The 12625-nt window shown below is 49.1% G+C and overlaps 2 protein-coding genes across 2 annotated transcripts in view; both read right to left on the reverse strand.

Moving 5' to 3' along the window:
* Positions 1–1114, reverse strand: part of FRAS1 (Fraser extracellular matrix complex subunit 1) — a 94444-nt gene extending 93330 nt beyond the window's left edge. The window contains 2 exon segments of the mRNA XM_050320451.1: positions 337–528; positions 720–1114. Of these exon segments, the coding sequence (XP_050176408.1) occupies positions 337–528; positions 720–1114 (587 nt within the window).
* Positions 1115–6256: 5142 nt separating this feature from the next.
* MRPL1 (mitochondrial ribosomal protein L1) lies at positions 6257–10790 on the reverse strand. The gene is made up of 9 exons (XM_050320548.1): positions 10742–10790; positions 10474–10579; positions 9490–9730; positions 9194–9277; positions 8875–8946; positions 8556–8667; positions 7998–8098; positions 7123–7204; positions 6257–6531 (listed from the first exon to the last, which is right to left on the reverse strand). The coding sequence occupies exons 1-9, from the start codon at positions 10773–10775 to the stop codon at positions 6359–6361; spliced, it is 1005 nt and encodes a 334-aa protein (XP_050176505.1). The 5' UTR covers positions 10776–10790; the 3' UTR covers positions 6257–6358.
* Positions 10791–12625: the final 1835 nt, after the last annotated feature.

Raw genomic sequence — 12625 nt, forward strand, 5'->3', positions numbered from 1 at the left:
ACCGGCGCCTGGTGTCCCCCCGAGCACCCTCACAGCGACACCCGCACGCAGCAAGTTGCGTTCACCCCAATTCAACTGAATCCCATTCAAACGAATCCTCCTAAAACACGGCAAGGCTGGCGCCTGCTCCCCGCAGCTCCCCTCACGCTTCCCAGGCAATGCCCAGCTCCCACCACAGCATTCCCGAGCCCTCCCCACGGACACCAACACCCGTGGGGCGTGTGAGGGCTGCGGGCCGGCTCTGTGTCCCCTCACGCACGGGCACAGGGCGTTCTCTGTGGGTTCGGACAACTAAAGCCCTCACAAGCGGCTTCTGGGGTAACAAGCCCCCCTCACCTGGACAGGAGCTCCCTGCTGTCCTGGGCTGCCTCCCCGCCCGGCGTGAGGGGCAGCCCCGCGACGCCCGAGGCGGGACACGCTCCCCCATCCCCGGCGCTCCACAGCCGCTCCCGAACACCCACCGGCGGCAAAGAGCCGCGGGAAGGGCCGGGCACGGGCACCGCCTCGCCCCGGTGCCCCTCACCTCGCCTGAGGAGAGGCCGCCAAAATGGCGGGGGGCGGAGGCGGACCCCCGCCCGGGCCGGGGCCGGGGAGCGGGGATGGAGAGAGGCGGGAAAAGCCCACACGAACCCCGCGGGAAACGGCGGGCTCGGAGCTGGGTCTCTCTCCCCTCAGGGACAATCCCGCGGGACGGGGACGCGCGCGGCGCTGGGACTCACCTGAGGAGGAGGAGGCGGCGGCGGCGGCCAGCGCAGCGCCGAGGAGGCTCAGCGTGGCCCAGGCGGCGCTCGGGGCGCCCATGGCCCCGCGGCGGCAGCAGCGCAGCGGGCTCTGCCCGCCGGACCCTCGGCAGGTGCCGGGGCAGCGCCTCAGCCCCCGCCCCGCCGCCAAACTTTGCCCGCAGACAAAGCGGCAGCTCCGCGCCGCAGCCCGCCCGCCCCCCGCCCCGCCCCGGGCAGCGCTGCGCCCTCCTTCCTCCTCCCGGCACCGGGGGAGCTTCTCCTCCTCCTGCTCCTCCTCCTCCTCGACACCTTGGGCACGGGGGCCGCGGGAGCCTCTCCTCCTTCTCCTCCCCCTCACCTTGCGCAGGGGGATCCGGGAAGCCTCTCTTCATACTCCTCCTCCTTTTTCTCATCCTCCTTCTCTTCGGTAGCTACCTGGGGATGAAGCAGCCCTCAGCGATCCCACAACCTGTCCCAGCCGCAGCAGCACCGGGATTAGGCAAAGCAAGCGTGTTTGGGTTGGATCTGACCCCACTGCCTTTACCCTGGCTCATACATCGATGGCTGGGGAAGGTCACCCTCTCCCCATGGGTCTGAAGCTGTTCAGTAGCTGTGTCTGTATTATTGTAACAAGAAGTACAAAGGCACAGGGTCTGTTTAGGGAAAAGGACGGTGTTCTTGTCACTGCTTTTTCTGTTTCTTCCTGCCATGTCATCTCCTTTGCTCTGCCTTTTTAGAGCAAATCCACACATTAGATGAAGACTCCAACACTAGAAATCACAAATCAAGCACTCAAACTAAGAAAAACAACCCAAGCCCAAGCTAAACTGTTCCCCTTACAGCATTTTCTTGCTTTAAGCACCTCAACACACACACACAGTGCCACATCACTCATGAAAAACTCCCTATCTTACCCCTCCAGCACTGAACACCCAACAGAAGATACTGGAGCCAACTTTTCCAAATGTAAACTGGGCTCCTTTAAGTCTGAGGATAAAGAAAACCAGCCCCGCATTGGAAGTCACAGCCATGAAACTGCTACAAGCCAAAGCCTCACACTGAATAGAACTAAAAATGTGAGTTTAGTTTTACCAGCCCATGAATGAAATCTTCCTTTTTTCCCAGCTAATTTCAGTGTTCCTGTTTCATAGCAGTATCCCAATTCCCACACAGCAGTCAGTTGTACAGAGCTGGGCTGCTGCTGCCTTCATCTCCTGATTAAATGCAACGATGGCAGCTCAATTTGATAATAATTCCTCACGGTAGTTCCATCTGTTCAGTTTTGATTCACTTCCTAATGAACACTACCATCTTGAACTCCAAGCTGGAGGTCAGATTTTCTTCTTTTTTTTTTTTTTTTTTTTTTCCAGGATTGCATGCCTTTAATCACCGTGCTGGAATTCCAGCAACAAATGCGAGATGCCGAATGTGTAGCCTGGCACGGCCCCAAGATCCAAGCAGCGATTTGCATGATGAGTTCCTCATTAGCTATTAGCAGGAGGTTGTTTTTTATAAAAATAGGAGCAGGGAGACATAACAACGACCTCTGCACACACCAGCACTATGCAAACAAGTGTTTCATGTTCCTTTCAGATCCGGCAGAAATGATGCAAGGCAGAAACGCACAGGCCCTTATTCCCTTCTAATTCCTCAAGTGAAACTCAGGACAGCTTGACCAAACTCAAAGGAGCACCAGCAAGGGACAACAGGGGAAACAGTAAAAGCCAAGTACAGAGAGCGTTCATTAACTTATTAATGTGTAAAATCCATCTTTCAATCATTTATGTTGGTGGTCAGAATTCACACCATTCTGGCCTCACCAGACCCCAAAAAGTAGATTTTTCTATCAACTGGAGAGAAGAGGTATTTCTCTACTGCTGTGGGTCTTAAATCATCTGAATTGCTGAAAAAGTAACTTGCATCTAATATTAACACTGCTCCAAAGAAGCTGTTAAAGTCAGAAGATCTCAAGATTCATAATTTACATCATTTTGCAGATTTACCCATTCCACAATACAAAAGAAGAGCTTTTCCCTCTGGAAAATAAAACACTCACTTAAAACCTTTCTCAAGTTTTGCACTTGGTGCAAAAGACTTGGAATTTTCAGAAATTCTAAGTTTGGTAAAGTTTTGTCCCTCACATCCTTTTTTTTTCCTTACTCCCATTTAACAAAGAAGCAGCATTTCTGTTTTGAGTCTACTTACAGGTTAAGAGCAAATAAAATTACAGAATAAATTTCAGGCTCTTCAGAGAAATATGACAATGTTGTAAGCCTGAAAGCTTGGAATTTATCCCGGGTGGTCCATGCTCAGAAATCTGTGGGTTTGACATTCCAAAGAAGTTTGAGACCTTCAGATGGGAACTTGTCAGCTACAAGTAGCCTCAGATGTAGTAGCATCAAGCCAGTTGTTTTCTGTGACCATGAAGGAAACAAGGCAAGTGGACTGATTTTTCTGTGACCTCCCCACTTCCAGAATCCCTGACACTTCAGTTCTGACAGTTAAATATTTTTCCAAGTTTTACCTGATATAAATAGGCACTCTTTTCCTTAAGGCTGCTAAACTACAGCAGTTACTTCTCTAAGTTATTTTTACATCTAACGTACTTAATTACATTTAATCACTTTGAACTTCTGAATTCTGGTCCAACAATGGTTCCAAGTCCCCAAGTCACTGTCTACCTTGGTAAAGACCTGCTATCCCATCACTGATCCCATCAAAGTTTCCAAGTGCCACAGCCCTGTCCAGCTCTGCCAGTGACCCAAACCATGTCATTGCAGGGTCACCACGTGCAGTAGTATTTTAGCTTAACCCAGCATCCCCCAGTACCTGGCAATTTGGGAAGACTGGAGTTTTCCTCATTTTCCAAGTAGTCCTGGAGCTGACACTGACCAACAGTACTGCAGGACATAAATGTAATCATATTTAATCACTTAGAATGCCCAGCTCAGCACTAAAAACACCTCACCCCTGCTAGTTTTGAAGGTGGCATTTGTAACATCCCCGCCCTCCTCTTCCAACCTCACTCCCCTGGCAGAACTCACAGCAAAAGCCTCGTGACCTCAGTTTGACCTGCCGAGATTCCACGTTTTTTGGAGTGCACTGAATTCCCGTACCAAGTCTGGGTTGAGGCTGTGTCAGCCTAAGCCCTGCATTCCCCACAGCAGCACACGTGCTCCCAGGACAATTCCTTCCTTGTTTGGGCAAATGTTTCTGTGTGCTCTCGCCATGAATCCCAGCTCATCTCCTGCTTCTCTCCTTAGTTAAACTAACAGCAACTCCAGATAAAACAAATTTAAAAGCCACCATACATCGTCTGCATTACAAAGGTACTGCAGCCTTCCCTTTTTTTTCCACAGCTGCCATGATTTCTAGAAGCCAGCAATGTACAGCACTGTTTCAGTCTCACACAGAGCAGGGGCAGTATCCCTTTAGCAGTCAGCAGCACGGTAACACGTATTCAGAACTACACCCCAAAACCTGCAGAGTTCATGAGCTACTTCTCTTGCCATCCTGACTTCTAGAGGGCCAGATTTACAGTATTCCCACAGTATTCAAATTTTCCAAGTGCAGATCTCCGCAGGAACTCTGTTATTCCACACATTTCATTCTTTGGGAGCACACTCAGCAGTCTGAGAGCTTCCGATTTAAGCTCACCTGCATATTTATGCTTAAGCATCACTTTTTTTAAATCCACCAAAAAGGGCAGGTCTTTTTCCACAGTGGATATTAAAGCCTTGGAAATAAGCCAAGAGAACAGAGAAGAGGGCAAGAAACCCATGCAGATGATATCACAAGGTTTGCTTCTCTACACTAACAGGTAACTTACCTTCACACTGCTCCTTTTGGGTCACAAACAGCACAGATCTACTGTAATGCCTCATAATATCCCTTATGTATGTAATTCCTTAGTAATAAAGACACTCCTGGCTTACACACAGGCACAAAACGTGATTTTCAGGGTGAAACAGCCTTCCTGTAAACCAGTGTCCTACCTGTTGCTAAAATCACCCCCTACTCATCCACTTGGGATGCACCAAGAAGAGCCAGGTCCCGAAGCACATCCCTGTGGCTTCATGTTTCCTGCTCGTCCTCAGCACAGATTCCAAGCGGGACAAAGGTGGCAGGAGCAGGGAGGTACACGCAGAGGATGCTTGTACGTGAGCTAATGAAGGGAGACAGGCTGCAGATGAGGAGCTTATGCAACATGATTAATTTTCTTTTCACTAGAAAAAACATCCAGATAAAACTTGTCAGAAGTAATCAAGCCTTCTGTGCAGGCTGATTAAGTCACTACCCCTGGTCATGGACTAGACTTGCCAGCACACAACCATTAGTTACCAGTTCAATCGATTATTTAAGGCACAGGGTGGAGGGGAAAAACCCCACAAATCTGAAACAGTTAAAAAAAAAACCTCAACCTGTTTCTTCTTGATTACCTACCCTCACCTATCTTCTCAAACTGGTGTTCCAGGCCAGAAATTCCTAGACATCAGTATTAGGAAGCTAAAAAAGCTTTACCCTCCAACTTAAACTTGTGCAGAACCAAGGAAGGAGGAGGGAAAATGTGTTCAGATGTGTACTCAAGTGCACTGGCATTGCTTTTTCCACATACAACCTAGCAAGTCTACTGAGTCAGTGTGAAACCTTCCTCTACACCCCTAAAGAGAATTTTTTGATCAAACTCTGAGCAAAGCACCCCACATAATCCATAATCTATCACTGTGGCCTAATAGGAACATTCCAAGTTCCCTGACTGACAGCAGCCAAATGCTTCAGATGAGACCTACAATAATTTCCAGGCAGACATATCTGAGCAACCTCTTGGAAAAACAAGCCCTGCCTCCAACAACAGGAATCACTTCAACCCACAAACCTTTCCAGATTTGGATCAACATATCCCTATAGCGAACAGGCAATCCTTTTGGGAACCATCTTACATGTGGGGGTACCGTTTTACTAACATTTTAAAAAAAAATCACCCACATAGAAATTCATTTTCCAACACTTATACAGGAGGGAACAGCAGGAACGCCACCTCCTGGAAAGAATGGGCAAAAAAAGCAGGAAAGACATCCCGGTCGCCAGTGTGTATTTAAGAACTGGGCTGGAGGAAAACAAGAACAATAAGAAATCAGAGCAATTTCCACAGACTGAATGAAATCAGTTCCTGTTCCAAGCACACCCAAGACCGACTGATCCGCTTATCCCAAGTGGTTGTTCACAAGCCCCTCAAGAACCACCTCTATGATGGAAAATAGACAAGGAAGTGACACTTGGAGCTTCAGGCAGGATTCATCCCAAAATATTACAGGCACAATTCTGCCTGGGATAGTGCAAGCAAACCACGAACTGACTGGACTCTCTGAGGGACATCATTTCAGTCACACAGAGATGAACCTGCATCCTTTGAGAGAGAAGGTGCATGGCCACTCCTCCCACAGAACACATCCAATTTTTCCTTAGGGAAAAAAAAGATCCCTAGTTGTGATAACAGGCTCCTGTTTGTGACACTGTCACACAGAATTTGTAAGTGACATTCACGAGTTCCATTTATTTTTTTGTTTCCACAGAGCATGATTTGAATGACACCCTCTGCTTCCCCAGCTTGACCGTCAGATCTACAAGGAGAGACCTCAGGTACTAACGGGTTCTTGGACAGGCTTTTCTGCTTCATCCTCATCATCGGCGCTTTTTTCTTCTTCTTCCTTTTCTTCTGCTTTCTCCACCTGAGGTAGAATCCCATCGAGGTTCACTTGCAAACCTTCACTGGTTGAAGATCTGATCACCAACCTCTGCACAATGGGATCTGGAAAACAAACACCCCCCGTGTGGTCACTCTGCCCCTTCCCGTGGCTCCAGGCTGCCTCACCTCAGTACTAATCCCCGCTGTGTCCAGAACAAGGCACATCCCTTCAGCCCACGGTTTCCCATCCTCCCTGGCAGGTACCTGCTATTACCTATGCAAAGCCTGACAGGAACTAATCAAGTTACCAATAACTAATTGTTCTAAATGACTGATAGTAAAGCGTACCTAGATTCCATATTTCAAGTCAACCAACCCTTTATGCTTTTTATTTGGACTGCCCAAGGCATGGTCTGGTCTCTGTACAGCAGTTACTATTAATAGCACCACTGGGAGAGATGCAAGATGATTCTTTTGGCAGACAAGAGGCAAGTTTTAGTATAAAAAGTTGTCTTCCTTGCTCACACAAGGCTATTCTTCCCTAAAATTATGCTCATGAATCACCACTTCCTCTCCAGCTAAGCAGATGCCCCAGAAATTTTAGAAACATCATGAGAATGGAAAGGACACTTAATGACAGTGATTTAAAACCACTCAATTCTTAGTTTTGTTTGCTGTAACTTGAACTCCCACATTAGAACAACAGCTCCTTACCATAGGGTGGTGGCTTGAAGGTGCAGATATCGTGGATAATCGTCTTTAGATTGGCAATTATGTGCTCCGTAGGCATATCCAGCTGGAAAAGGACAATGCCAAGTTAAACGTGGTGATACTTGCAGCCTGGATGAATAAATCTGGGTATTTATTTCTCCTACATTTGGGTAGATTATCCTTTTCCATGTTCTCTGTTAGGGAGTTAAAAATCTCACCAGCAGCCCCACAATGCTGACAGGCAACGCTCAGAGGGTTTCAAGTATTTCATAACAGCTCCCCCACCCAAATAAATATCCCAGCTTCCAAACAAGCATTCCACACTAAATCCTGGTGTGCACACAGTCAACTATCTCCCTGTTTAAAGTCTGCAACAATTCTCTTGGGATCAGGTGTTTTGTACCCTTCCTTCCTGTGCCACCACCAGTTAGAGGAAAACTTAGTATCAGGCAGGATTGAAAAGAGACAAACCAGAAGAAAAAAAGAAAAAACACATAGTTTGGGGCACAGAAAATAAATAAATTAGCAGAAATTAATGTTATAGTTCAGGTGTAATGCAGTTCTTTCTGCTCCAGTCCAGAACTACAGTTATCAAAATTAAAAGTCTTTAATTATTTTGGGTAAAGCAAAGACCTTTTGATCCTTCTCTCCATGTTGACCATGGACTTACAAACACATAGTTTATTCACTTAAAAAAAAAAGAAAAGGGTTAAAACCAGCTGAAAATGCTGCACAACGAAGAGTTCCACTTCCTTCACAGGTCAGCTAAAGAACATGGCTAAAAATCTTGGGCAACAGATTGAAGACAGCTTTTTTTCCCCTTCTTTAAATACTAACTTGAGTTCTGCTCAGGAGAGAAAACTCTCCATTCAACTTACCCTGGCTATCCTTGTCTCGATTATATGCTCGTCTCGCACGGCGTACTCGTGACATTCTCTGAAGAGCTGCACCATTTTGGGGATATCAGTGCCCAGGGAATCTATTAAAAAAAAAAAAAAAAGGAAAAAATATGCAAAAAGAGTTATCTGAGTGATGTTTATTAGCACATATAAGTGTGGTATTAATAAAGTGGTAATTACTTAAGGCGGTTGAACTCCACTCTGAAATGCAATTTCACAAACAAGACAATGGTGTCCTCATAAGTATCAGAGAAATAGTTTCCATCTTTCCTCCTTCCTCATTCATCAGGATTAATTAAGGGCACCTAGTAGGCAAATTTCTCTTGGTTCTAATCCCAGATTTGCCTGCTGTAGGAGAAAAGTACAAATCTGGATTCCTAAAATTCCCTTTACCCAAGACAGAACAAGTGGTGCAGTCAAATACAGTCTAATACTCAATGCAATTACACATCCTTGCCAAAAAATCCTTTCAGTGGCACCTCCAGAGTTAAATCCTCTTCAGCAACTGAGAGCTGCAAGAAAAAAATCACTTCTTACTTCTTCTGGTGCTCGGGAATTTCCGTTTCAGTTTGTTCCTCAGTGGTATTAGCTTGGATATTATGGCAGGAACAGCCACGTAGAAATCTGCTTGGATTTCATCCTCCAAGATCTGCACCCAAAACAATTTATTTATATTTAGCACACAAGTGGACCTACAAAGCTGTCTGAGCACACAAACCCAGCCCTCACTCTTCACACTGGCAAGCTGGAGTTTATGGACATCAGGTTTCTTCCCCTCCCCAGGCCCAAATACTGTTTAAATTAGGCTGTATATATAATTCTCAATAAAATTAAAAATAAAAATAAAAATGCATACCCATTTGACTAATTCAAGTCCCCCCACGATATCAGCTCCACTCTCCCGAGCTATTTCAGCTTCTTGCTCATTCTGGTGAGAGAAAAAAATAGCTATAAACAGCTGTACTACCAACTAGTCTGTACCAAAAAGGCTGTACAGTTCTGTAAAAACTTAGCACTGAGCTTTTGCTCCAAGACAAAAATCACCTCTTTTGGACCACCCCATACAGAGATATGGAAGTCTGTTCTGCTAGAACGATTAAGTGGCAAAGGACAGCTGCAAGAGTTTTCTGGACACACAAAACACGTGCAAATAAGGTTGATCCGGGCTCACCCACCTCTGTGAAAACCAAGACCTTATTCACTTCATCTGTGAAGCGATGGGGAAGGACGACGGCGCCCGAGAAAGGATCCAGCTTTTTCTAGGAAGGGAATCAAAGAGACAGTAAGAAAACCAAAGAGAAATCACGACTCAAGGGCCAGTTACAAATCCAAACGAGGCGAAGAAGTGAGACAGTGACCCCAGAACACAGCACGCCCAGGCGTGTTGGCAAAACCACGGAAGCTCCAAGTCTGGAGCAGATTTAAACCCTCGGAAGAAGTGCCAGGGTTCCTACACCCTTCCAGACCTAACCTTCTTCAGGGCCATATCCAGGAACACGTTGATATAGACAAACTGCCCGGGGTAAGTGAAGTCCAGCTGCTGGAATTTCTTCAGCATGCCCACGGCCTGCTCCAGGTCGTAGAAGGGGCGCCGGTAGAGCCACGTCAGGTACACGTCGTCCACGGGCTTGGTCATCAGCGGCCGCCTCCGGGGGGAGGGCTTGTCCTTGGCTTTCTCCTGCTTGGTCCTCTGAGCACCTTTTTTGGACTGCCTAAGACAAAAAAAACAACGAAAAAATAAACCCACAAGCCATTGTTGGGTCATCAGCTGCAGAGTCTGGCTTATGAAGAACATGGTGTGTCATCTTGTTAAGGACCTGTCACTGCACCAAAGCACAACCTGGGTAAGGGGAACACACCCATGGGTCTGGCCTTCACCTGCACTGGCCTAAACTGGGAAAATCCAACAGAGAAGGTAAAACTGCAAGGTTTCTCTCTTCTTGTTGTAGCAGCCTCACACCTTATAAAAAAGGTTTGTCCTCCCTTCCCTGCAGCATTTTGTGTGCAGTTAAACACCAGCCCCAATTTTCACTCTCCTCTCTGTTTCCAGAGGGTCTCAAGGGAAGCAAAAAAAAAAAAAAAAGTTCTCCCAGTCATGCTGTATTATTGAAAAAACAACAAATTAAACACTAAAAAGCCAACTGAAGACGAGAAAGTGTTTGAAACCGAGCCCACGAGCTCAGCAGCCTTCATGCTGTAAACCCTGCCACAGCCCCCAAAAACACATCTCAAAAACACCTGCTCAGTCTTTCCCCGTAACCGCGACACTCTTTGTGACAAGAGTAATAGCAAACACTCCCTGCGAGCCCAGGCTGTTCTCTGGGAGCATGTGAGACGCCACCCAGCCCACTGGGCTGTTGGAGCAACACTGCAGACACCAAACACTCCCCACACATCCCCCTACCGCCACCCCCGCGGCCGAGGGAGCCTCCCGGGATGCCGGACCCACACTCACTTGGCTGCCGCCGCGAAGGACCGGGCGGTCTCGCCGCTCACCGCGGCGGGGGCGGCGAGGCGCTGCTCCAGCCCGGCGCGGGCCCACCCGTGCCGCGGGGCCAGTGCTGCGGGTGAAGAGCGAACATCGCCTCAGAAGGGCGCCACGGCCTCTCGCTACGCCCGCCCCGCCCGAGCAGGCCCTCCCCGGCCCCCAGGGCCGACCCGGGGCGGCGGGCAGAGGCGGAGAGACGGTGGCGCCCGCAGCTCCCTCAGCCCAACCCCGTCACCTCTCCACAGGCAGCGGGCGCTGGGCGCCGCCATCTTGCCGAGCAGCCGCGGTGCAACGCCCAAAGCGATCCCCACGGAAGTCGCTCCCCGAGACCGAGGAGAAACGTTCCGGCGGCCCGCAGGCCCGGGTGGTGTTCCCTTTACCGCTGTCCCCCGCCCACCGTGCCCTGGGCCTGGCGTTCCGCGGGTGAGCTTTTCCCCCCTCCCGGCGTGTGCCCACTGCCCGGGGAGGGGTAACCCTTTGCCGGGGTCTGGTTAAAAGCCTCCAGTTCGCTTCTTAAACGGCCTGAAAGGGGTCTTGGGGCAACCTCGGGGTTGTATCATAGCGCTGCCACCAAAACTGGTCTTCCCGCCCCCGAAGCAACATGGCGGCGGCTCCTGAGGGCAGCCAGAGCCGCTGACATGGGCGCGTTCCCACCTGTTCCACCACGTCTGCTCGGGCGAACACTGTCTAATTAACGCGAGCATTATCTAGTTAACGCTTAATAGTGTGAGCTCCGAGCCCCGTGTAATTCCAGAATGGTATTTTCTGCTTGCCATCGCTCCTGTTCCCTTGCGAATGGACTGGGAAAAGAGCTGCCTGATCCACAATGCTCCACTAGTGAAGCAGCATCCACCTACAAGGACTTTGTTTAACTGTCTCTTAAGCTTATCAGATACATACCACAAACTATAATGCTTAAAGGAGGGGCCTTTATTCCACATTCCTGATGTGGTTTTTTGACTACAAACATCCTGATCCTAATCAATCCGTGTCCAAGAATTTTTAAAGCAGACACGTGTGGCTGTGTAAAATGAGTCAACAAAACCGATCCATGTTTCTCCAATGTAACTCTATGCTCAGCATCCTGGAAAAGGATGGAGATGGGGAATTCTGAGGATGACAGGAGGAAAAGGTACCCGCCTCAGTGAGGAGTGACAGCGTGAGTTTAAAACACACGGTGGGGAATGGAATTATTTCGGATGGGCATTAGGACTCCCTAATGTTTGACTCCCACAGTGGTGGAAGATGTAACAGGAGACTGTTTAATGTGCAGGTAATGACCTGAATCTTTCACAGTCTTAACTCCATGACTGGAATCCCCTTGCAAGCCTTTGGCTTGTTAGACACAAAGTCTCTGCTGTGGATCGTGGATTTTGGGAGAGAAGCATGGGCTCATGGTCACCATGCACCCATTCCCAATTACGCACTTGCTCCAAAGCCCATTTCCTACCAATAGAGGCACTTCCCGCTCTCCAGGCATTCTTGAGTTTTTTGAGTCCAGCACGAGCCCAGGCAGCTGCTGCAGAAAGGAAATTCCAATAAAAAGTCCTCAGGTCTGATCTCTTGGCACCTCTGTGCCCCCCCCCCCAGCCACCTGATGCTCCCTCAGACATCTCCCTCCATATCCCTGATGCTCCCTCAGACATCTTCCTCCATATCCCTGATGCTTTTCTTTTCCACCATTGCTTTCCCACCTGGGTACACACAGACCCACATCCCTCCCCGTGTCGGGATGCTGCTTTTATTTTATTTTCCAATCCACGTTTCCCTCACGTCCATCCCAAAGGGCTGCCGGTATGGCCGGGAGACGACGGGACGGCATTTACCTGCTCTTCCCTGCTCCAGCTGCCCTCAGGACTCACAAGGGGCCGTGCCACTGAAATCTGGGCGCCAAAACCACGTTTCCCAGCAGAGGAGCTGCCGCCTGCGGAGAAACAAAGGTGTCTGGCACCGAGGAGGAGATGTCCAATCCCCTCAGCAAGGTGGACTCTTCCCTCTCGCAGCGTCGGCGGCGAGCGGCCCGCGAAGCCAAGGCGCGTCCGCTTGGGCGCCGCAGCCCGGTGACAGCTGTGGCAGCGGGGGGGTAAAGCCGAGGGGTGAAGCCGGGGAAGGGGCCTCC

The sequence above is a fragment of the Myiozetetes cayanensis genome, unplaced genomic scaffold (genome assembly GCF_022539395.1).
Source record: "Myiozetetes cayanensis isolate MyiCay16 unplaced genomic scaffold, myiCay2020 scf24, whole genome shotgun sequence".
Taxonomy (NCBI): domain Eukaryota; kingdom Metazoa; phylum Chordata; class Aves; order Passeriformes; family Tyrannidae; genus Myiozetetes; species Myiozetetes cayanensis.

What these genes read in the sequence shown, in the direction of transcription:
- MRPL1 (XM_050320548.1), bottom strand. Translation starts at nt 10,775, where the DNA reads ATGGCGGCGCCCAGCGCCCGCTGCCTGTGGAGAG. An exon ending in AGGTCTTGGTTTTCACAGAG is followed by an intron (nt 8,947 to 9,193) that starts GTGGGTGAGCCC and finishes TTCTCTCACCAG; the next exon opens with AATGAGCAAGAAGCTGAAAT. An exon ending in ATTCCCGAGCACCAGAAGAA is followed by an intron (nt 8,099 to 8,555) that starts GTAAGAAGTGAT and finishes TTTTTTTAATAG; the next exon opens with ATTCCCTGGGCACTGATATC.